Source organism: Callithrix jacchus, chromosome 8 (genome assembly GCF_049354715.1).
Source record: "Callithrix jacchus isolate 240 chromosome 8, calJac240_pri, whole genome shotgun sequence".
Lineage (NCBI taxonomy): Eukaryota > Metazoa > Chordata > Mammalia > Primates > Cebidae > Callithrix > Callithrix jacchus.
The window spans coordinates 128,819,809-128,842,582 of NC_133509.1; the positions used below are offsets into that span (position 1 = coordinate 128,819,809).

Below are 22,774 nucleotides of genomic sequence, written 5' to 3' on the forward strand. Positions count from 1 at the left end.
AGCATTGTGATGTCACAGCCTGGCTGTGGCTTTGTGCTCCTGGAGGTGAGTGTGAGTCAGCTACGCCCCTTCCTCCCCCAGTGCCTGTCTACCCACATTTGATGCTTGGGGTTAGAAAGGCTGACCTTGTAGCCCCTCACCTTCCCTCCCCAACGCACTGGGCTGGCTCAGCAGTTGACCAATGAGAGTTATGCTTGCAGGCCAGCCTTGGACGAGTGGCCCAGGAGCTGTTTGCAAGGCTGTGTTGAAGCTACTTGCAACTAGACCATCTTCCTAGCTTGATCATGAGCTTTGTTCAAAGCGTCTCTGCTCAGTCTCCACTGTAGCTCTGTAAGCACTGTATGAGCTCAGAGCGTGTGATGTTGGTTAGTGAATAAATGCATGGATGGGGGGTGGGTGGGCAGAGATGATGATGAAGCTGCCTCCTCCCTAAGCAGGCTGCTTTCTGAACCAGCTCTGGCTCTGACCCTATGACTCCTTCCAGAATTTGTTGGAAGCCAGCACTTGCTGAAAGTTCCCAGGCATCCAGGTGGCCAGGAACTGAAGACTAGGGGGTGATGGGGCTGTACCAGTTATCGGGCTGAAAGGAAAACAAGGCCCCTGCAGAATGGCACCTTTAACATCTCCAGAGCTGGGGATGCAGCCCAAAGACCTTGGGCTGTGGACTTAATCCAGTTCTGCCAGCTGACCTCCAGCTGGTCACAGCCCCTCTCTGAGCCTCTGTTTCCTTTTCTGTGAGGTAGGGGTGTGAGCCCCAGCCTCCAAGGATCCAAAGAGGAAGTTGTGGCTGTGACTGTCCCATTTCAGTCTGTCTTCCTCCTGCCTGGCTCACGTGGCTCCTGCCCTTCTACATGGCTTGGGGTGGTCACGGACACAGGCCAGAGAGCTGGCCCAAACAATCCTGGTGACAGAGAAGGGGACCTTCAAGAGCTGTGGCAGGAACTCCACCAGCTCCAGGCTAAGTACGTGTTGTCCCAGCCCCAGTCCCAGCCCCAGTGCCTCCCCAGTGGGCTAAGTGGCTAGACTGAGCAAACATTCCCAGAGGAGGCCAGGACAGGGGTGGATGAGGAGGGAAGTATGGCCTGGAAGCAAATGGGCAGGCAGGAGGCAAATGGCCACAGCTATGGTGGGAGAGAGAGGTGTGGCTGCTGCCCTTTAGCCTCAGATCTTGGGCCAGACCTGTGCCCTCTGCAGGCTGAGCCTCTACATCAGGAAGGAGGACTGGGTGACCATTGGCTGCACCTGTCAACTCGGCCCCTCTAAGTCAGTCTATGAGGTTGCCGCCTTGACTCTCAGAGGGGACCCTGGGTCCTCATCCCACGGGGATGGGAGGTAGGAGAGATGACATTTCAGGCTGCACACAGAAACCTGAATTAGTTGCAAAAGGATGTGTCTGTGCAAAGTTTTATGAAGAAAAGGGCCAACTCTTCCAACAGATTTGAAGAGCTTCCTGATCCCAATTGGGTTTAGCGCCATCATGGCTCACAGGTGCCACGTGGTTTCTGTGGGAAGGGGATGATATTGTCCTGCACTTTTCAGAACTATAGGGATGACCAGGGGAGGCCAGGGAGGCAGAGTGGCTTCCCCTGGGCCACTCAGAGACCCCTGGCACAGCCCCTGCTGCACGATCAGAAAATGGGTCGGGAGCTCGGCCAGCTGGCCAGGCCAAGCCCACTCTGGTCTCTGCCCTTAACTGCTGACCTCTGGGTCCAGAGCAGGTGACCTGCTGGGGACTTGCTATGGGATTCCTCAAAGAGTCATGGCCAGGCATGGCCATGTATAGAAGGCACATGGCCGTCTCCCCTCCGGGGGTTGGTGTGGGCCTTGCCTCTGACAGAGTGCTCCCAAGGCACTGGGCGCCCCACACATGACCCTGGCCAGCAGCTCACTTCACCCCTGCTGTAGATGGCACCCCAGGCACAGAGAGGTGAAGCACCTGGCCCCCACGTCACCAGCTAGGAAGGGCTGGCCTATCTCACGAGATGGGAGGCACCTGCACAGCCTCCAGGGGAGGCACCGTAGACTCTGGCCAGAAAGACTTGGCCTTTATTCTCCCCCGGCGCCTTCTTTGCTGCCAGGGAGATGCTGCCACGGGCATTTATTTGAACTGTTTATAGCTCAGTTTGCTCAGCAGTGAAATGAAGGTGGAGAGACTCCTAAGTCCATGGCCAGCTGATAACATGATATGTGGCCAGCCCAGTGCAGGTTCAAACAGGAGATCACAGGGAGTGTCCAGTTTCATTCGTGGGGGTCCTGTGATACCTGGGAGCCTCCAGCCCATGTTCGTGCATCTGGCTGTACAGGCAGAAGAAGCTCAAGAGAGAGGTCGAGAAGCACAAGCTTTTTGAAGACTACCTGATTAAGGTCCTTGAGAAAATCCCCGAGGGTGGGTACACAGCTTCCTCGGAAAGCCCCTTCCCTCCACAGCTGCCTCCTGGCTGCAGGACTGCGATGCGGCATGTGGCCGGCGTGTGGCCTCATGGAGCCCTGAGCTGCTCATCTATGGCATGGGAATGCACAAAGGTCAACCCCACAGTGGGGAAGAAGGGCACAGGCAGCCGAGTCACACTGCTTGGTTCCAACCCCGGCTCCACTGTCACTGACAGTGTGGCCTCTGGCAAGTTCTCCAGGCCTTGACTTTCTTATCTGTACAATGGGAACAGCAATCGTATGTGGACTAGAGGAGGTCATCCTTTACAAGCATAGCACAGGGCCCAGCATTTAGCTAGTACCTGGTCAACCCTGGCCATTATTATTATTATTGTTTTGCTTATCTTTAGTTTGTGTTTTTGTTTCGCTGTAACTGGTATTAACTAAGAGTATAAGGACATCTGAGATGAGTTTTTGTGTGTTGTTTTATGAGTACTGGAAACTCTTAAAAAAGGGAAGGGGAGGCCGGGCACAGTGGCTCACACCTGTAATCCCAGCACTTTGGGAGGCCGAAGTGGGCAGATCACTTGAGGTCAGGAGTTCAGGATCAGCCTGAACAACACAGAGAAACCCCACCTCTACTTAAAATACAAAATTAGCCAGGCGTGGTGGCGTGTGCCTGTAATCCCAGCTACTCAGGAGGTTAAGGCAGGAAAATTGCTTGAACCCGGGAGGCGGAGGTTGTGGTGAGTTGTGAGCCAAGATTGTGCCATTGCACTCCAGCCTGGGCAACAACAGCGAAACTCTCTCTCGAAAAAGAGAAGAGGGAAGGGGAGTCATACATATTTATTGTTATCATTATTATTTCAACACCATCAATAATAATCAAATAATTATTACCACTTACTAAACACATGCGCTATGCTAAGCTTTTTAGTACATCTTTTTTACCCCTCCTATGAGCTTTGCAGGTCTGTGTTACTCAGGCTCAGAGAGGGTAAGGAACTTGCCCAGGTTACCCAGTCAGGACGTGGTGGCGCTGGGCTCGTCTCTGGTCTGTCTGACTTCATAGCCACTGTACTAAGTAAGTGCTAGAATGAGAGGAGCTACAGAAACTCCAAAAACTCTGCCCTGGAGGTCAGGGAAGGCTTCATGGAGGCAGTGACCTCTCATGGGGAAGCGTGGACTTGTGGCAGCCCCAGCACCCAGTGAGGCTTGTGGTTTGGGACCTTCCTAATTCAGCAGTTCCGCCCTGTTCAACCCATCCAAAATGCAGAACCACCGGGACTTGGCACTTGCTCTCGAGGGACAGGAACAATTCGTGTCCACTTCTCAGGCTCCCCCAAGCAGCAACGACTCGAGGCCTCGTGGGTGGTCTCGGTCCGGAGTCCATGTCTCAGTCTCTGGCTGAACTTTCCAAGGTTGAGGAGTCCCTTGAAGTGGTGGTGGCAGGGAGGCGGTAGCAGGGTGGATGGCAAGCCTGGAGAGTTTCGGGACCGTCCTACTGTCTTGTGGTCAGCCTGGCATGGACCGTCCGGCACCTCTCAACTTGGCAGCCCCAGCCAGAATTCCTGGCCGGCTTGTTGGCATGGCAGTGCAGGGGCACCCACCCATCCCCATGGCGCTGTCTCTGCAGGCTGCACCGGATGGGAGGAGCTGGAGTTGGGGCTGGTGGAGGCCATGGTGAAGCACTACAGAAAGCTCTTCGCAGCCAGCCAAGACATGCAGATGCGCCTCGACGCCTTCTCCCAGATGAGCCAGGCCATCCACCGGAACCTGGAGTCGCTAGAGAGAACCACAGGGCTCTCATGCCGGTAACAGCTGCTGTTCCATTCCCCGTGGCCCAGGGAGCTGGGAGCGTGGGGCCCCCTTTCTTGAGCACCCCTGGGGAAGGCCTGGAGGGAGCAATGGCACAATGCTGAGGGGCCCTGGGTAGGGTGTGGCTCCTGAGCCACCTTCCGTATCCCCTTCCTCTCCCCTCTGCTGCCTGAGGCTCAGCTTGTGCCTAAAAGTTGTTCTGCCTGGTGGAAAAGCCATGTGTCCTGAATGCAGACGGATTCGGGTTCAGCGCCCAGCTCAGCCACCAGCTAGCTGTGTGACTAGTTTGTACCCTCTCTAAGCCTCAGTTTCTGCATCTGTCAAATGGAAGCAACACACCCTAGCTTCTAGGGTCCTTGCAAGGCACCACACACAAACCGCGTCAAAGTCAGTGCCAGATACATCATTTCCCCCCCCTTCCTTCGTGGTGAGCTCATCATAAATAGGACTTCCGCTGGGAGGAGTGGGCACACCAGGTGGAACAGCCTGCTCTGACGAAGGTGTGACATCATGAAGATTCCTGCTGCCACTGGGACCGGGGACTTGGGGATCCCAGAGGAAGGATGACCTGCTGGTTGGTGCACTGCAAAGGGCTGCTGCTTGGTGTTTGGAGAGAGAGCACCTGCCCCCTAGTGGCAGCGCTGCAAGCCTGCACCACTTTGTACTGTTTTTTTTTTGGAGAATGGGATTCATTCATGGGCTGGGCACTGCAGGAAGCACTTCATGTGCTTTTTCTCACTTAAATCTCACACCAGCACCTCCAGGTAGATGCTGCTATTCCCAGGGCTGGGACTAGGGAAAGGCAAGTCCAGCCATGCTATTCCTCCCATTTTCAAGGGGAGGAAAGTAAGCCTCAGAGAAGCAGGGCCACATACCACCGGGTATGTCCTGTTTTCTTTTCTTTTTCTTTCTTTTTTTTTGAGACAGGGTTTCACTCTGTCACCCAAGCTGGAGTGCAGTGGCATGATCTCAGCTCACTGTAGCTTCCACCTTCCAGCCTCAAGCGATTCTCCTGCCTCTGCTTCCAGAGCAGCTGGGATTGATTACAGGTGTGCACGACCACACTTGGCCTGTTCTGTATCTTTCAAATTCCTATCCCACAGGGCCCGGCTAGGGGCATGTATTAGTTCCTTCTCATGCTGCTAATAAAGAAATACCTCAGACTTGCCAATTTATAAAGAAAAAGAGGGCTGGGCATGGTGGCTCACACCTGTAATCTCAGTACTTTGGGAGGCTGCGGCAGGCAGATCACTTGAGGTCAGGAGTTTAAGACCAGCCTGGCCAACATGGTGAAACCCTGTCTCTACTAAAAATACAAAAATTAGCCAGGCCTGGTGGTGCATGCCTATAATCCCAGCTAATTGGGAGGTTAAGGCAGGAGAATCACTTGAACCTGGGAGGCAGAGGTCTCAGTGAGCCAAGATCATGCCACTGCACTCCAGCCTGGGCAAAAAGAGTGAGACTCTGTCTCCAAAAAATAAAAATAAAATAAAAAATAAAGAAAAAGAGGTTTAATGGACTGACAGTTCCACATGGCTGGGGTGGCTGCACAATCATGGTGGAAGGTGAAGGAGGAGCAGAGGCACATCTTACACAGTGGCAGGCAAGAGAGCTTGTGTAGTGGAACTTCCTTTATCAAACCATCAGGAACTAGGGCTCAGGTAAACTCCAGCAGCCTGGACATGCCCTTTTCTGCATCTCTTGTGCCTTGAATGGCCCCAGCCACCCAGAAGTATTCCTTCTTCCTATCCTGTCATTGCACAGACCACCCCAGGGACTCGGACCTGGACGCATGCCCTGGAGGGTTTGTTGTGCCAAAATGATCCATTCTCTCTGTCCCAGAGCCTCAAGATCCCGCTGTGTCAGCTGCAGAAGAAGTGTCACCGCAAGCAGGAGCAGTGGTGGCAGCTGAAGCGTGGTGTCACCTACCAGAAAGACACTGACTTTGACACACACACACACACCAGTAGCAGCTATAATGTGAGTTCAGTCTTTCAGCCCTGGGGGTGGGGCTAGAGGCAGAGTAGGGGAGGCTGATAGCCTCCATCTGTGTGTGTTGGGAGTGATAATAACCACTCACTTAAACGCCATATAAAAACAATGGCATGTAAGTCAGTGGTCATTATTACTCCCAACTCACACAGACACATATACACACAGACACACACACACAGAGCCAGACACACAGATATATGCAAACACACACGCACAGACACATATATACACAGACACACAGCCAGACACACAGATATATGCAAACACATACACACAGATACATATACACACAGACACACACACACAGAGCCAGACACACAGATATATGCAAACACACACACACAGACACATATACACACAGACACACAGCCAGACACACAGATATATGCAAACACACACACACAGATACGTATACACACAAACACACACACAGAGCCAGACACACAGATATATGCAAACACACACACACAGACACGTATACACACAGACACACACACACAGAGCCAGACACACAGATATATGCAAACACACACACACAGATACGTATACACACAGACACACACACACAGAGCCAGACACACAGATATATGCAAACACACACACACAGACACATATACACACAGACACACAGCCAGACACACAGATATATGCAAACACACACACACAGATACGTATACACACAGACACACACACACAGAGCCAGACACACAGATATATGCAAACACACACACACAGACACGTATACACACAGACACACACACACAGAGCCAGACACACAGATATATGCAAACACACACACACAGATACGTATACACACAGACACACACACACAGAGCCAGACACACAGATATATGCAAACACACACACACAGATACGTATACACACAGACACACACACACAGAGCCAGACACACAGATATATGCAAACACACACACACAGACACATATACACACAGACACACAACCAGACACACAGATATATGCAAACACACACACACAGATACGTATACACACAGACACACACACACAGAGCCAGACACACAGATATATGCAAACACACACACAGATACGTATACACACAGACACACACACACAGAGCCAGACACACAGATATATGCAAACACACACACACAGACACATATACACACAGATACACAACCAGACACACAGATATATGCAAACACACACACACAGATACGTATACACACAGACACACACACACAGAGCCAGACACACAGATATATGCAAACACACACACACAGACACGTATACACACAGACACACACACACAGAGCCAGACACACAGATATATGCAAACACACACACACAGACACATATACACACAGACACACACACACACAGACACACACACACACACACATACACAGCCAAACACATAGATAAACAGATACATAGACACACACAGACACAACCAGACACATAGATACACAGACAGAACCAAACATAAAGACAGACAGACATGGTCAGACAAAAATACACACAAATACACAGAGACAGACACAGCCAGACACACACGCAAACACAGACACAGCCAGACACATAGACACACAGACACAGGCATGCAAACACATACACAGACACACAGACACACACACACAGGCACACACAGAGACACACATAGAGACACAGAGACACACACAGAGAGACCCATAGCACTTACTTCTCCTTGGTGACAGCTTGCTTTTGAGGGGCCTCTCTTGGAGGGGTCAGATGTCGCTTTACAGGTGGGAAAACTGAGGCCACAGATATTTCGGACCGAGCTCTACTGAGAGCCGGGATCCACCGGCCCAGTCCCAGAGCTTGGTGTTGTGTTGAGCACCTGGGCCTTGTATAATGTTTGTGGTTAATAATAAAACAGCAGCGTTTAAGTGAGTGGTTATTATGCACTGTCTTCAGTAACCTGGTGTCTCTCCGATCATTCCAGGCAGTGCTTAGCACAGAGCTTGACCTGGAGTGGGTGCTCCTAAACACTGGTGAACTTTACCCACATTTATTTTAAAAATGAGAAAAATGAGGCTCAGAAGGAACAAGTCATGGCCAAAGTCCGTGGCCACGAATTCCAGGAATTCGGGAATTCGGCTCCCGCACTGCCCCTTACTGGCCTTAGGAGTGTGTGGGAGTGTGGTCCCCCCTGGACCATAAATGGAGGCAGCGGTCTGTGTTCTTCTGGCCTCAGGGACTGCGGGAGGACACTAGGAACCGTGGCTGGGGCACGGGGCTGTGCTGGGCACACCCTCCCTGCACAGGATATGAGGTCATGGGGTGGGTGTGAGACCTGCTCAGGCCCAGACTGATGGGCCTCGAGGGATTTGAGTTTGGAAGACAGAGGGCTGGGGGCTGTCAGCTTGGCTGACCTCCAGCCAAGCCAAGGGGCTTAGGGAGCTGGGTGGGTCACAGTCTACAGAGGCCCTTCTAGGTCTTTCTCTCTAAGCTGCTGTAGCAGACAAGGACGCTGGAGGTTGGAAGCCCGGGGCCCCACTCCATGCCCTTTCCCAGTCCTCTACTTCTAACCAGGCATGGACCCCAGATGGCTCCAGCCAGGAGGCCCTTATGAAAGGAGTTAGTCCAACCTCCCTCTTTACAGGGGAGGACACTCAGGCTCCGAGGTGGGGAGGAAGTCAACCAAGGCCCCCAGGAGAGGAATACAGGCCAGGATGAGAAGGACGCTCCCAGTGTCCAGCTCTGTCCAGGACACTTTGCTGGCTGGAGTGAGCCAGGGGCAGGGGCGGGGGATGCTGGGAGAGAGCCTGAGCCGCCACCTCCTCTTCCTCTTTCCTGCAGGATCAGCTGCTCAGCCACACGCAAATGACCATCAACAACATGGCCCAGCAGTGCTGCCCTTCTGCCCACGGCGTGCCCAAGAGCATGAGTCTCTTCTCGAAGCTCGATCTGATTAAGGTAAGGATAGACGGTTGGCCTCGAGGCTCCTGACTGCCCCAGGCAGACCTGCAACTTGAGCCAGTCCTGCTCCTTAGCTCAAGCTGCATTTGTGTTTAGCCTCCCATCAGCCTTTCCATAACTACGTAGGTGCCTGGTGCAGCAAGGTCCTAAGATCTCTATTAGTCTCTCAACAAACTTGAGCACCCACTAGGTGAAGGGCCAGTGTAGAGGGTGCATAGAGGAACTTCCCCCCGGTCTTTTTTTTTTTTTTGAGATGGAGTCTCACTCTGTCACCCAGGCTGGAGTGCAGTGGCGTGTTCTTGGCTCACTGCAGTCCCTCCCTCCCAGGTTCAAGCAAGTCTCCTGCCTCAGCCTCCCGATTAGCTGGGACTACAGGCGCAAGCCTGGCTAATTTTTTTTGTATTTTTTTTTTTTTTTTTTTTTTTTAGTAGAGATGGGGTTTCACTATGCTGGTCAGGATGGTCTTGATCCTGACCTTGTGATCTTCCCACCTCGGCCTCCAAAAGTGTTGGGATTACAGGCGTGAGCCACCACGCCTGGCCCCACCTGGTCTTTGTGTGTAGCTCCACTCTGACACATCTCACACACACACACACACACAGAGTACACTCATCAACATCCACGCGTGCTTTTTGCACACCAATGACACACATGAGACATACACAGACACACCTGCAAACAAGCACATAAGCATCAACTGGCATGCAAGAGGATGCATACAAGTATGATGACACACTTAACGCATATAAGCACGCTGGCAGCAGGCATTTCAGTAACTGAAGGAGCCTCTTACACAGAGTCCTCACCTTAAACTTCACACTGCAAGTCTACTGAGCATCTCTCCTCATCGCCCCCAACAGTCAGGATGCTGTTACTGCAGTCACAGAGAATGTGATCAGACTGGCTTTGACAACAGAGCCTGTCTTTTTAAAATAATAACTTTATTGAGATAGAATTCACACGCCATCAAATTTGCTCCTTAAAACGATGACTTCAGTGTTTTCAGCATAGTCAGAATCACGCAGCAATTACCCCTCTCTAATTCCAGAACGTTTCATCACCCCCAAAAAGATATTTTGCGTCTGGCTGCTTTCATCGAGCCTAATTCTTTCAAGGTTCATCCATGTCATAGCACGAATCAGTGTTTCTTACGGCTGAATATTCCACGGTATGGGCATATTTGTACGGATAGACCTTCTGTTTATCCATTCATCAGTTGACAGGCATCTGGATGGTTTCCAATTTTTAGGTATTATAAATATTGCTGCTACGAACATTTGTGTACAAAGTTTTATGCAGAGATATGCTTTCAGTTCTCTTTGGTACACACCCAGGAGTGCAATTCTGGGTCATCTGTTAACTCTATGTGTAACATTCAAGGAAACGTCAAACTCTTCCAAAGTGGCTGCACCATTTTATCACCCCCATGATCAGTGTATGAGGGTTGCAGTGTCTCCGAATCCTTGCCAACATTTCCTGTTGTCAATCTTTTCTAATTTAGCCCTCCTAATGGGTGTGAAGTGCCATCTCATTGTGGTTTAGATCTGCATTTCTCTGATGACTAAAGATTTTGAGAATCTTTTCATGTGCTTATTGGCCATGTGTATCTCTCCTTTGGAGAAATGTCTATTCAAATACTTTGCCCATTTAAAACATTCTGTTATTTGTCTTTTGTGTGTGTGTATGAGACAGAATCTCACTTTGTCGCCCAGACTAGGGTGCAGTGGCACCTCCACCTCTTGGGTTCAAGCGATTCTCCTGCCTCAGCCTCCTGAGTAGCTGGGACTGTAGGCATGCACCGCCACACCCGGCTAATTTTTCTATTTTTATTAGAAACAGGGTTTTACCATGTTGGCCAGGCTGGTCTCGAACTCCTGACCTCAGGTGATCTGCCCGGCTAGGCCTTCCAAAGTGCTGAGATTACAGGCGTGAGCCACCACGCCCAGCCTATTTGTCTTTTATTAATTGAGTTGTAAGAATTCTTTTTGCATTCTGGATACAGGTCCCTTAGTCAGTACATAATTGCAAAGATTTTCTCCTGTCTTGCATGTTTTACTCCTTGATGGTGTCCTTTGCAGCACAGAAGTTTTGAATTTTGATGAAATCCAATTTCTTTGTTGGTTTGCTTAAGACAGGGCCTCACTCTGTTGCCAGGCTGGAGTGCAGTGGTGCCATCTCAGCTCAGCTCACTGCAACTTCCGCCTCCTGGGTTTGAGCGATTCTCCTCACAGCCTCCCCGGTAGCTGGGACTGCAGGCACGCACCACCACACCTGGCTAATCTTTGAATTTTTTGGTAGAGACAGGGTTTCACCATGTTGGTCAGGCTGGTCTCGAACTCCTGACCTCAGGTGATCCACCCACCTCGGCCTCCAAAGTGCTAGGATTCCAGGTGTGAGCCACTGCGCCTGGCCAAGAATCCAATAGTTTTACTTTGTGTATGTGTATGTACTTGTCCTTTAGGTGTCATGTCTAAAAAGCCATTGCCTAATCCAAGGTCATGAAGATTTATACCTATGTCTTCTTGTGAGAAGTTTATGGGTTTTGCTCTACTGGTCTGTTATTGATTTTTAGTTAATTTTTGAATATGATGTAAGGTAGGGGTCTGATTTCATTATTTTGCATGAGGCTATCTAGTTGTCCTGATACCATTTGTTTAGAAAGTCTTATTTTTCCTTTTTGAATGTTCTCAGTACCCTTGTCAAAAATCAACTGACTATAATACAGAAGTTTATTCCTGGATTCTTGATTCTATTCCATTCATCTCTATGCCTGTTTTTATGCCAGTACCACACTGTCTTGATTACCATGGCTTTGTAGTAAATACTGAAATTGAGAAGTGTGAGTCCTCCAAATTTGTTCTTTTCTGAGGTCATTTGGCTCCTCTACCAGGGCACATCTTGTATCACGGGTGGAAGTTTGGTGCCTGGGTGGGTTTCAGGCATGGTGTGATCCTGGGCTCAGCAGCACCATCAAAGACCCGTCCTTTCCATACTCTCCCATCTGCCACCTCTAGCACTGACTTCATCCTAATCAGAACTTGCTTACCTCATTTGACGCAGGTTCAGTGCAGATGACCAAACACAGGATTCTTAGCTCCCCAGGAACACTGAGGGGCAGGTCTCTTCCCCAGTGTCCAGTGAGCAGTAGGCAGTGAGCAAGCCCGTGGCTCAGCTAAGAAGGGCTTCTCCAGGAACCTCCCATTGAGGTTTGTGGAGGGCTACCATGGAGGGCGGCATCGAGGCTGCTGCATGGCACAACTCAGTGGGCACCATTCAGTTGAAGTCTGTGTAATTGGCATCCCCAGTTATATACAGCTTGTAACTTACTCATATTGCAAAGAGAAAATGAGATTTCTGAGTAAGGACACATTTGTTTAAATAGTCACAGTGTATTAATTTCATCTTCTTCCCAAGGAAAAGGAAGGAATTATGCGGTGATATCACAGGGTCCCAAGGAACGATCGGACTGGGCTCCGGATTGACACCTGTCAGTCACTCAGCCAATACTAATGGAGTCCCCCAGCATTCTGCTGGGTAACAGGAGATGGAGGCTCATCTGGTCCTTAAGAAATGAATACCCTTCAGAGATGGAGGCCGGGGACAGTCAGGGTGGGCTTCTTGAAGGAGGCAGTGAGAAGAGGCAGGCAACCACATTCAGGAAGTCACACCAGGATCTGGACTCCTAGTCATCTAGCTCTGTCACTCCTGGCTGTGCCACATCAGACAAGTCACTTAACCTCTCTGAGCCTCAGTTTGCTCATTTGTCCAGTGGCACTGATGCCACATCCTTTGCAGGGCTCTTGTGAGAGTTAAAAGAGAAGTAGGTCAACCTTGGATGATGCTTTGGTCCCTGGGAAGTGGCGTCCAGAGGCCAAAACACTGTCAGGTGAGAGAGATTTATTTTTCCTCCCAGGAGTTCATGTTGAACAAAATGGAGACTGTGAGAGTGATCGAACTGCTCGTGGAACCCAGAGTGTGCTGGTCATGGGACAGCTTCAGGGACCGGGAGCTCAGAAGACACCCCAGACCCTTCAGGAAACGTCCAAAGAGTCAGGTTTCTACCTCCAGGACCCCCTTTTCCAGCCCTCGTACTTCAGAGTGCTCTAGCCTGCACTGACCGGCCTGCACCTTGCCAGCCCCGAGGCATCACGACCTCTCCTTACCTGCCTGGCCTCCTTTTCTTGCCACCGACACCTCCAAGCCAGTGGGAGAGAGTCTGGGGGCCCTGAGGGGGTGGGCAGGGTCCTGGACCCATCTGGGGTTGGGAGTGCTGCTCCCCATCCTGGGGAATTGGCAGGGATCCAGGTGAGGCCTGCCTGGGATTGGGGAGAGAGAGGCAGGTTCCTGAGTTGGGGGCAGGAAGGCCCAGGGCTGAAGACTCCCCACCTGTAAGCCAGGGCTGCATCTCACTTTCATGGTGGGCGCCTGAGACAGGAGCTTTGGACAGATGCTTGGCTGCTGGGAATGTCCCAGTCACAGGAGCTCTATAAAGACCCACCAGGGCCATGGGATCCATGGGAGTTCACCTTGCCCACAGCAGACTGCAGAGCTAATGGGGGCGCGGAAGGAGGGAGCATCTCATCACTGGTTTTTGGAAGTTGAGCACCAAGTTGGTATCTCCTGCCCATCCTGCAGGTATCTAAGCTGCCTGGGATGGATGGTACTCTCAGGGAGCCCTTAGCAAGGCAAGGCCCCTCTCTGGGCTGGTTTTTCTACCTGTAAAATTGGGAGAGAGTGCTGGACACAGTGGCTCATGCCTGGAATCCCAAGCACTTTGGGAGGCAGAGGCAGGAGAATCACTTGAGCCCAGGAGTTCCAGACCAGCTTGTACAATGTGAGGACATCCTAGCTCTATAAAAAATAAAAAAATCGCCACGTGCAGTGGCACACACCTGTGGTTCCAGCTACTTAGGAGGCTGAGGTGGGAGGATCGTTTGAGCCTGGGAGGTCAAGGCTGTAGTGATCCTGATCATGCCACTGCACTCCAGCATGAGTAACAGAGCTAGACCCTGTCTTTTTCTAAAAAAAAAGGAGGCGGGGAGGTGAGTGAGAGAATGTCTAAGCCCCTCACTCCAGGCTGACATTCTAGGTCGGGTTTGGAAAACCCAGGTCTGCATAATTGCTTTAATTGCGCCACTGGGGTAAAATCATCCTAGCAACCAGCACAGCCCCCAAAATAATTCAGCTCTAGAGGTCGGCTGCTGTGAATTTATCTAGATAAAGGTTGAAAGTTAAGAGCAGCTGCTGAGCTGTGAACAGGTGTGAGTCAGCAAATGAACTTTCAAAGGAGAGTTTTAGAAAAGATGCGGACTGACAGCCAAACACCCTGAGAGCCTGATTGACTCCAGGTGCTGCCGGGAGAGGGTGGGGGGTGAGGCAGACTTGCCCACGGAGTTAAACAGGGAAGACACGCGGAAGAGGGAAGACACACGGAAGAAGGAAGGCTGAGTGTGGCCAGGTTTTAGGAGTAAGTGTAGTTGTATTTTGGGGGTTTTAGGGGCTTTTTTTTTTATGCTGAGTCTTGCTCTGTCACCCAGGCTGGAGTATAGTGGCTTGATCTCTGCTCACTGCCATCTCTACCTCTTGGGTTCAAGCGATTTTCCTGCCTCAGCCTCCCAAATAGCTGGGACTACAGGCATGTGCCATCACATCTGGCTAATTTTTGTATTTTTAGTAGAGATGGGATTTCATCATGTTGGCCAGGCTGGTCTCGAACTCCTGACCTCAGGTGATCCACCCACCTCAGCCTCCCAAGGTACTGGGATTATAGGTATGAGCCACTGTGCCCAGCAAGTAGTGTAGCTTTTAAAAGGAGAGCCAGGAGGGAGTCGCCGTTTCGAGTTTCTGATCTCATAGACCTTCAGAGAAAAGAGGGCACCTCAGGTAAGGCTTGAGTGGGATTTCATAAAGAAGAGGCTGCACTAAAGAAAAGCAACAGAAATGCCAGAGTAGGGACTTGGAGTTTGGCCGGAGCATGCAGGACCCCCGAGCGGCCTGAGAAGGTGGGCTGGGGGACAATGTGAGGCTCCAAACACCAGGCTGTGAGGTTTAGACTCCCATCAAGGGCCGCGCATGGGGAGCCTCACACAGTCATGCCTCTCTGTTCTCTGTCTTTCCCACTCTTTCCAAAGTAAGCTAAAGTATCCCGTTAGTCTTCCCCATTGCAGAGGATTAAGCCGATGGGTCTCAGGTTTGAATATGCATCAGGAGGGCCTGTATCAGTACAAAGTGTGGGCCACCTCCAGAGCATCCAGGCCCTAGAATCTGCATTTCTAACAAGTCCTCGGATGTGGCAGATGCCGCTGGTCCTGGGGTTACATTTTGAGAACCACTGCTTCAGAGTAATGGCAAAACCTACGTGCTAAAGCCGGGCACTGCTCCACTGTGACCACCAACTTCCCCAACCCGGACCTCGGAATTCCCTCTGCAAGATGGGGCTGAACCAGGCATTCCGGGAGGGCTGTCTGAACCCTGTCTGACTTCCCGGGAGGTGCTGGAGAGAGCACTGCCTTCTACACCCAGGGCACAGTTCTCTGGCTTGATGGCTGTGCCTTCCAGGGCTTTATGTCATTCTGTCCCCTGTCACCTGACTGCTGTGCACCTGTCATGCTTGATCTAGCTCAGACAATCTCAAGGAGAGTGATTGGAACCATTGCTTGGCGTGGCAATGGCCTGGCCACCAATTTGCAGCCAGCATCTGGGTATCTTGGGAGCTCCCAGCCTCCCCTGGGCAGGACTGGGGCCATGAACAGGACACAGGGCATCGCATTTAATGGCGCAGCTACCTCAGGCTGCTGGGAGGTACCAGAATGCTGTTTCTCCTTTCTCGGCTTTTTGCCATACAGAAAGCTCGCTCTGCCCTGACCCTGCACCCTCAAAGCACTTTTCTTGTGGGTTCTATATCGAAAGCTGGAGAAAAACTTTCGAGGGCATTTGGAGAAAAAAAAAAAGCACTAGTTCGGGTACATTATAAAATGTCATTTCATCTGACCTCCCAGTTGGATGAATCGTGGGATCTCAAGACACCAACAGTCCTGGGCTTGGACATTTTGAGACCGAGAGCTCATTACCTCCAACAAATTCCTGCTTTGAGCAACTTTAAGCAAGAGAAAATTCTTCCCATGGACTGTCCTGGAAGAGCTGGATTATTACCAAATGGCTGGTGCTGGGGAAACTGGCTCTTGGGAAGGGGGATCAAATTGTGTTCTTTCTCAACTTGTGTTCTATAATTCTTTTCAGCAGTGGTTTTCAAACTTTAATGTTTACGGAAACCACATGAGAAACTTGCTAAAAATGGAGAGAACTACAGCTTCCTTTCGGTGACTCTCATTCTAGGGTGAGGCCCAGAAATCTGGTGGCTCCAATGCAGACAGCTCTGAAATCACAGGCAGAGAAACACTGGGCATCTGAATTTCCTCTTTCTCTCTCTCTCCTCCACCTCTTCCTTTTCCTCCCTGCCTCCCTTTTCTTTCTTTCTCTCTTTCTTTCTTTCTCTCTCTCTTCCATCCTTCTGTCCTTCTCTCCTCTCTCTCTCTCTCTCTCTCTCTCTCTCTCTCTCTCTCTCTCTCTCTCTCTCTCTCTCTCTCTTTCTTCCTTCCTTTGGACAGAATCTCACTCTGTAGCCCAGGCTAGAGTGCAGTGGCACAATCTCAGCTCACTGTAACCTCCTCTTCCCAAGTTCAAGTGAGTCTCCTGCCTCAACCTTCTGAGTAGCTGGGATTACAAGCGCCTGCCATCATGCCCAGCTAATTGTTATGTTTTTAGTAGAGACAGGGTTTCACCATGTTGGTCAGACTGGTCTCAAACTCCTGATCTCAAGTGATCCGCCTGCCTCGGCTTCCCGCAGTGGATTACAGGCGTGAGCCACCGTGCCCAGCCCTGAATGTCAAAAAGAAGAAAACGTGGTTCATACTCACCTGGTCTTCAATGGGGAAGGACTTCGGAAGCATGAGAACAACAGGAGTAACACCCAGAAACTATCTAACCACATAAAAAGTTACAAATACATCTACTTCGGAGCACATCCAAATATCCAAAGACAGTAAGCTGGGGGTAAATGGTGAGGAATTTGGGAAAGGATCAATGTTTTTGACATTTAAAGAGCTCTTATAAAGTCAAAAAAATGACATCAGTTGCTCATTTTCAGCAAACCATGAAATAAATTAAAATGGCCTATAAACATAAAAATATTTCAATCATACCATTATTGCCTGTCAAAATAATTTAAAGCTAATAGAGAAATGCTTTTAGGGTCATCGTGGAATTGTTTACATAAACTCTCTGGAAAGCAACTTGCTAAGGGGTCCTGAGAGGCTTAAAAAATGTCCTTTGGCTCAGTGTGGTCAGCCCTCTGCATACACAGGTTTCACCTTTGGATTCAACCAACCACAGATCAAAAATGTTCCAGATTCAACCAGCCCCAGATGAAACAATTAAGAAAAAACCCATCTCTACTAAAAGTATTTTTTAAATTTATCTGGGCTTGGTGGTGTGCACCTGTAATCCCAGCTACTTGGGAAGCTGAGACAGGAGAATCACTTTAACCCCGGAGGAGGAGGTTGCAGTGAGCCAAGATAGCACCATCACAATCCAGCCTGGACAACAACAGCAAACCTCTGTCTAAAAAAAAATTCAGAAAAAAGAAAAACATTAAAAATTAAAGATACAATAAAAATAATACAAATTTAAAGAAATATAGTACAACAACTACAGAGCACATAGTATTAGGTATTAAAAGTAATCTAAGCACTTTGGGAGGCCGAGGCGGGTGGATCACGAGGTCAAGAGGTCGAGACCATCCTGGTCAACATGGTGAAACCCCATCTCTACTAAAAATACAAAAAATTAGCTGGGCATGGTGGCGCGTGCCTGTAATCCCAGCTACTCAGGAGGCTGAGGCAGGAGAATTGCCTGAACCCAGGAGGCGGAGGTTGCGGTGAGCCGAGATCGCACCATTGCACTCCAGCCTGGGTAACAAGACCGAAACTCCGTTTCAAAAAAAAAAAAAAAAAAAAAAAGATATCAGTGGATTATGACACAGAGGCTTAAAACATGATTGTGCAGTGCACTTACCACCCGTGAGCTCGCCCATGAAGAGAACCTGCCTCAGGGAGCCCCCCTTGTTCCAAGAGGATGCAAGTCATGAGAGCAGAGATGGACCCAACCTGCAGCTGGGATGCACCTAAATCCACCAATCCTCAGCTGAGCCAGAGACTCATGAGAGAGAAAACAAGTGCTTCTTCTACCTGTGAGCCAGGGCAAGTTTGAGCTTGCTCATTACACAGCATGATAGCAGTTGCTGCCCGATACACCTGCACACTTGTCCAAATTCTGTGTTTTCTCCAACCTAAGCATCACCCCTTTGTGGGAAAACCAGGCCATCGAGGGCATGGATCCTGTGTCTCGGGAACGCTGAGATGCAGGAAAGTGGTGGAGAGTTCCGCCATGTTGACAGTGGTTATCGCCAGGCTGTAGGATTTTTTATTTTCTACTTTATACTTTTGTATATTTTCCAAAGTTTCTGTGATTAACATGTTTTTTGTAACCAGAAAGAAATACCTTACTAAAAATTGGAAACCCACTCTCCTTGGCACCTCATTGATCCTCACCCTTGGTGTCCCCAAGAACAATGGGAATTGTCAAATCCTTCACCCATGTAACTGTCTTCAAGTCTCTGAAGAAACGTACTTGGCCCCCACACTTGTTGGGCTTTCTCTAAGTTCATTAACTCTGGTTCTTGCAATGAGCACCTGCCCTTGACACTGCCACCACTGGCTCCTACTCTCTGAATGGGTCCCCATTGGTCTCTAACCTTAAATCTTGGCATCCCAACTTGAGTCCTATTCTCCAGGTAAGAATAGGCCAGACAGGGATTACAGAAAATATCTTGGAGCAGCTTCTCTGCCATGGCCTCAGCTGAAAAGGTGCTGGGTATTCCAGCCCCATTCCCACCCCTTTCACTGGGGGCCAGATGCCTGGCCCAGCCATGCTGTTGGCTCAAGAGCAGCCAGGCCACTTGGGAGGCCTGTGCTCCAAGGCTGTAAGTACCAGTCTAGCCAAAGGCCTTCTATGGGAACATCTCAGACATCTTCGAAACCATGGGCTCCCCCATTTCCCTTGACTGGAGTCTCTAGAAGATGCTGGCACTGTTGCCATGCCTTTTAGTGCCAGAACTTGCTCAACCCTCCTTGGCGGCTGCTGGGCTCTCTGCAGGACTCAGTTATGCACGGGGCACTGAATTCACAGATCCAAGAGAGGGAGCCTCAGGTCCCCGCCTGCTCTCCAGCACCGTGGACAGAGCACACGCTGAGGGCAGGAGCCCTGTGTCCTTGTCTCTAACTCCCTGCGCCTAGCGGGGGGGCTGGCCCAAAGCAGGTGGTGTTTGGTGTTGAAGGAACAGGTGTGTGTGTGCATCAACAAGGGAGTTAAGTTCCTCACGGGGTACCAGAATGCTGCTTACCAGCCACCACGCATCACGGAGTTGTCCCCACAACCTGTTTCCTAATTCCCTTTTATAGGAGGAAACAGCAGCTGGGTGTGAAAATGTGGCTTGTCTGAGGTTACAGAGACAGTCAGTTGTTGAGCCTGGACACGAATTCAAGTGCATTGGGCTCTAAATTGAACCACTGTCACTGTCACAGGACAGTTCAGTAGTAACGGAACTGTAAGAACAAGAGCTAACGTGTGGGATGCTTGCTGGGTGCTAAGCTCGTTAGGGCTCAGGCAGGTTTCCTAAGAACCTTGCAAGAGTGCTTATCCCATTGTACAGATGAGGCTCAGACAGGTTAAAAGCTTTCCCAAGGTCACACAGTCCCCATGTTTGTCTCCTGTCAGAGTTAGAGCTCTCAGCCCCTATAGGCTGAAGGGAGCATGATAGTGAATCATGATCCAGGGACAGATTGCACGGCTCAAGTGCAAATGGAAGACAGCTCACAGACAGAATCAAGGGAGGAGTGTGCTATTGTGGATCTCCCCCCAGGTGTAGTCTGAGGACCCGATTCATGGGCATCCACTGAGAGCTTGTGAGAAAGGCTGAATCCGCATTCATGGTGAGCCCTGTGCACAGTAAGGGTTACGAGCACTGGTCTGATTTGCTCTGAGGTGGGTTTGAGCATTGCCCTCCAGCAAGAAAGTGACCCTTGTGGACAGCTGGCATCATCCAGAGCTTCTGCTCCAGGGGCTTTTACCTAAGAGACGCGAAGCCCCTGGCCAGCCAACTTTCAACCCCCCAGCTTGCACTGGCGTGGACACACACTCAAGCTGCAGGACACGGGGTAGGATAAGCCCCAGTCCTGAGAGTGCTTTTAGGGAGGTTACTTCTGTCCTGATGATTGTTTTCCCATCCCTCTCTTCCCTGGCCACTTCCTGTCTCACCTCCTCCATGAAGCCTTCCCAGCTGCCTCTACCCCAGGCAGAGAGAGCAGAGCTCTTCCCCGGGCTTCCAGCCTCTCTCACAGACTCCTGAGAGCTCCTTTCTTGTCACAGTCATCACTTAGTTGTTTACACTCTTCTCTCCCCCACTACAAGGAGAAATTCTCAAGAGGAAAAGGTTTGTCTCAACCACATGCCCAGAACCCAGTGTGAAGCCCAGTCCAGAACAGGCCCTCGGTACATCTGTGTTGGATGATACATACTTATGTCCTCAGAACAAATGAGGAATGAATGAAATTCTCAAACATAGGAGTAAATCTCTAAGTGAAAATTTTAAGGAACGTGTAGAAGTCAAAAGTGAGAGGGAAACTTAAGGTGGGGCAGAAGAATATTAGGGGCAACTTGGCCTTCGGGGTCATCTGTGTCCCGTGCACAGGGCACCACACCACCTCCCGGGATGAGCTGCCTCTCTAGCAGCCATCGGAGGAGCCCTGTGAAGCCGGCCAAGTGCCCATGAGTTTTCCAGGGGAATTGCCGGATGAGAGAGCTCCCTCTCCCAGCTGCCACAGCATCAGAAATCACAGGAATTCTGTCACCAGTCACCCTGGGCTGCTGCCAAGAAATATGGAGGGAGGAGACTCATGAGCCCACCCGAGGATGGTGTGTGTCTCCGGGAGCCAGCGGGACTTCTCCTGGGCGGAGTGCAGCCACACAGGCCATGGTGCCCTTTCGAGTCCCTCAGGCCCCCTGGTCCTACTGACCTTTAACATGGAATTGCAATGGGTGGGATGGGAAGGGATAGAAAAACAGGATGGGCCCCCTGGGGGCGGGGAGTGTTTTTGTGTATGTGTGTGTTTAAATTACTGTCTGCTCGTAGATTATTCACAGTGGCTGGATAGATTATCACCAACTCTAGAGAAAGGATTTGGGAAGATTTGACTAAAAATAGGATCTCATGACTGCTATAAAACTGTCTGATGGTGGGGGTGAAGTCGAGAGCTCTCTAATTGTTTCACATAGAGCACTGTAGCACATCATTTAAAGGATTTTGAAAAGTTGATATAAGACCTCTAACAATATAAATTTTACCGTCACATCCTACACTGAACATGGTGTGGCGGGTCCCCCATAATTATTTGTTTCTGCAATAATTGATTTCAATTTCGCCATTTCCTATGAGCTCCCATAGAAATTATTTTAGGCGAGATGCTGCCATCTAGAAGATGAACAAACTTTAGTTTTCTTCCAGCAAATGGTAAAAAGGTAAGACTGTGAGAGTTGAAAAGCCAGTTTGAGAGGAACAGCCAGTCGGAGTCTGCCTGAGAAAGGTGGGTGCTTTCAAGGGCAACCAAAACTGGGGGTCGGGCTCAGAGAGAGACAGCAACTTGCTCAAGGCCACACAGCAAAGAGGTGGCAGAGCCCAAGTCTGGCTGACTTTAAAGCTGAGATGCTTTTCCTGGTCAAAGCTTCTCAACCTTTCCCCAACACCCCTAACGGCAAAGGAGAGCAAACTGGGACCTTCGGGGAACCGGAGCTGAGGCCAGAGGGAAAGAAGCACAGGATTTCTTTGCAGTTTCGTATTTCATCGGAAATTATTATATGAGTGAATTTGCATTCTATTTCATAATGAATTGCTTTAGTACAAAAATTATGTTTTGTCCCCGTAAAAATCTCAGGGTCAAATCAATGTCCTGCCCGGCAGAGCGTGGAGACCCAGGACCTCTATGGCAGAGCTGCGCTCACCCCACACAACCCACCGCTATCTGTAAACACGGGCTTGTATTTTAAGAAGTTTTAACCAACCCCTCCAAGCCCAAGCTTTTCTGAGCTTTGCTCTCCAGGAGCCTAAAGAGTTTCTAGAAATCACAAAGCCTTGAACTTTTCCACGTTTTACGTTCTAGGAGATGTTATTTGAGGAATTCCCTCAGGCACTGCGCTTGTCTCAGTCTAGCGGAGGCTGAGCTGCGCTGGTGTCTGGCTGCCCCATCCAGCCAGCCGGGCGGGCCCCTCTCTCCTGCAGCTCCACAGCCAGCGCACCGCCAAGCGCTGTCAATGTTCCTCCTGTACTTGGACACGTTTCCACTCTCCCGGTCTCTGCGCCCCACCTGGACCTGGCCACGCCCATCTCTGGTCTGGACCACTAGGCAGCCTCCTTCCTGGTTTTCTGCTTCCACTCTTGCCCTCTCAAACCCGTTCTCCTCACAGTGGCCCCAGCGATCCCGCAAAGAAGCAAATTTGGTCATGCTCGCCCTCCCTCTTGCTCCTTCCATGGCTCCCTATTGCCCATGTCAACACCTTTT

General features: G+C 50.3%; 1 protein-coding gene across 1 annotated transcript; it reads left to right on the forward strand.

Moving 5' to 3' along the window:
* The first annotated feature begins 58 nt into the window (after positions 1-58).
* CCDC197 (coiled-coil domain containing 197) lies at positions 59-13,732 on the forward strand. Its single transcript, XM_035261360.3, is given in 8 exon segments — positions 59-365; positions 808-962; positions 2,304-2,386; positions 4,007-4,156; positions 4,159-4,184; positions 6,031-6,168; positions 8,985-9,101; positions 13,018-13,732. Coding segments are annotated over 8 exon segments (897 nt in total). The 5' UTR covers positions 59-341; the 3' UTR covers positions 13,222-13,732.
* Positions 13,733-22,774: the final 9,042 nt, after the last annotated feature.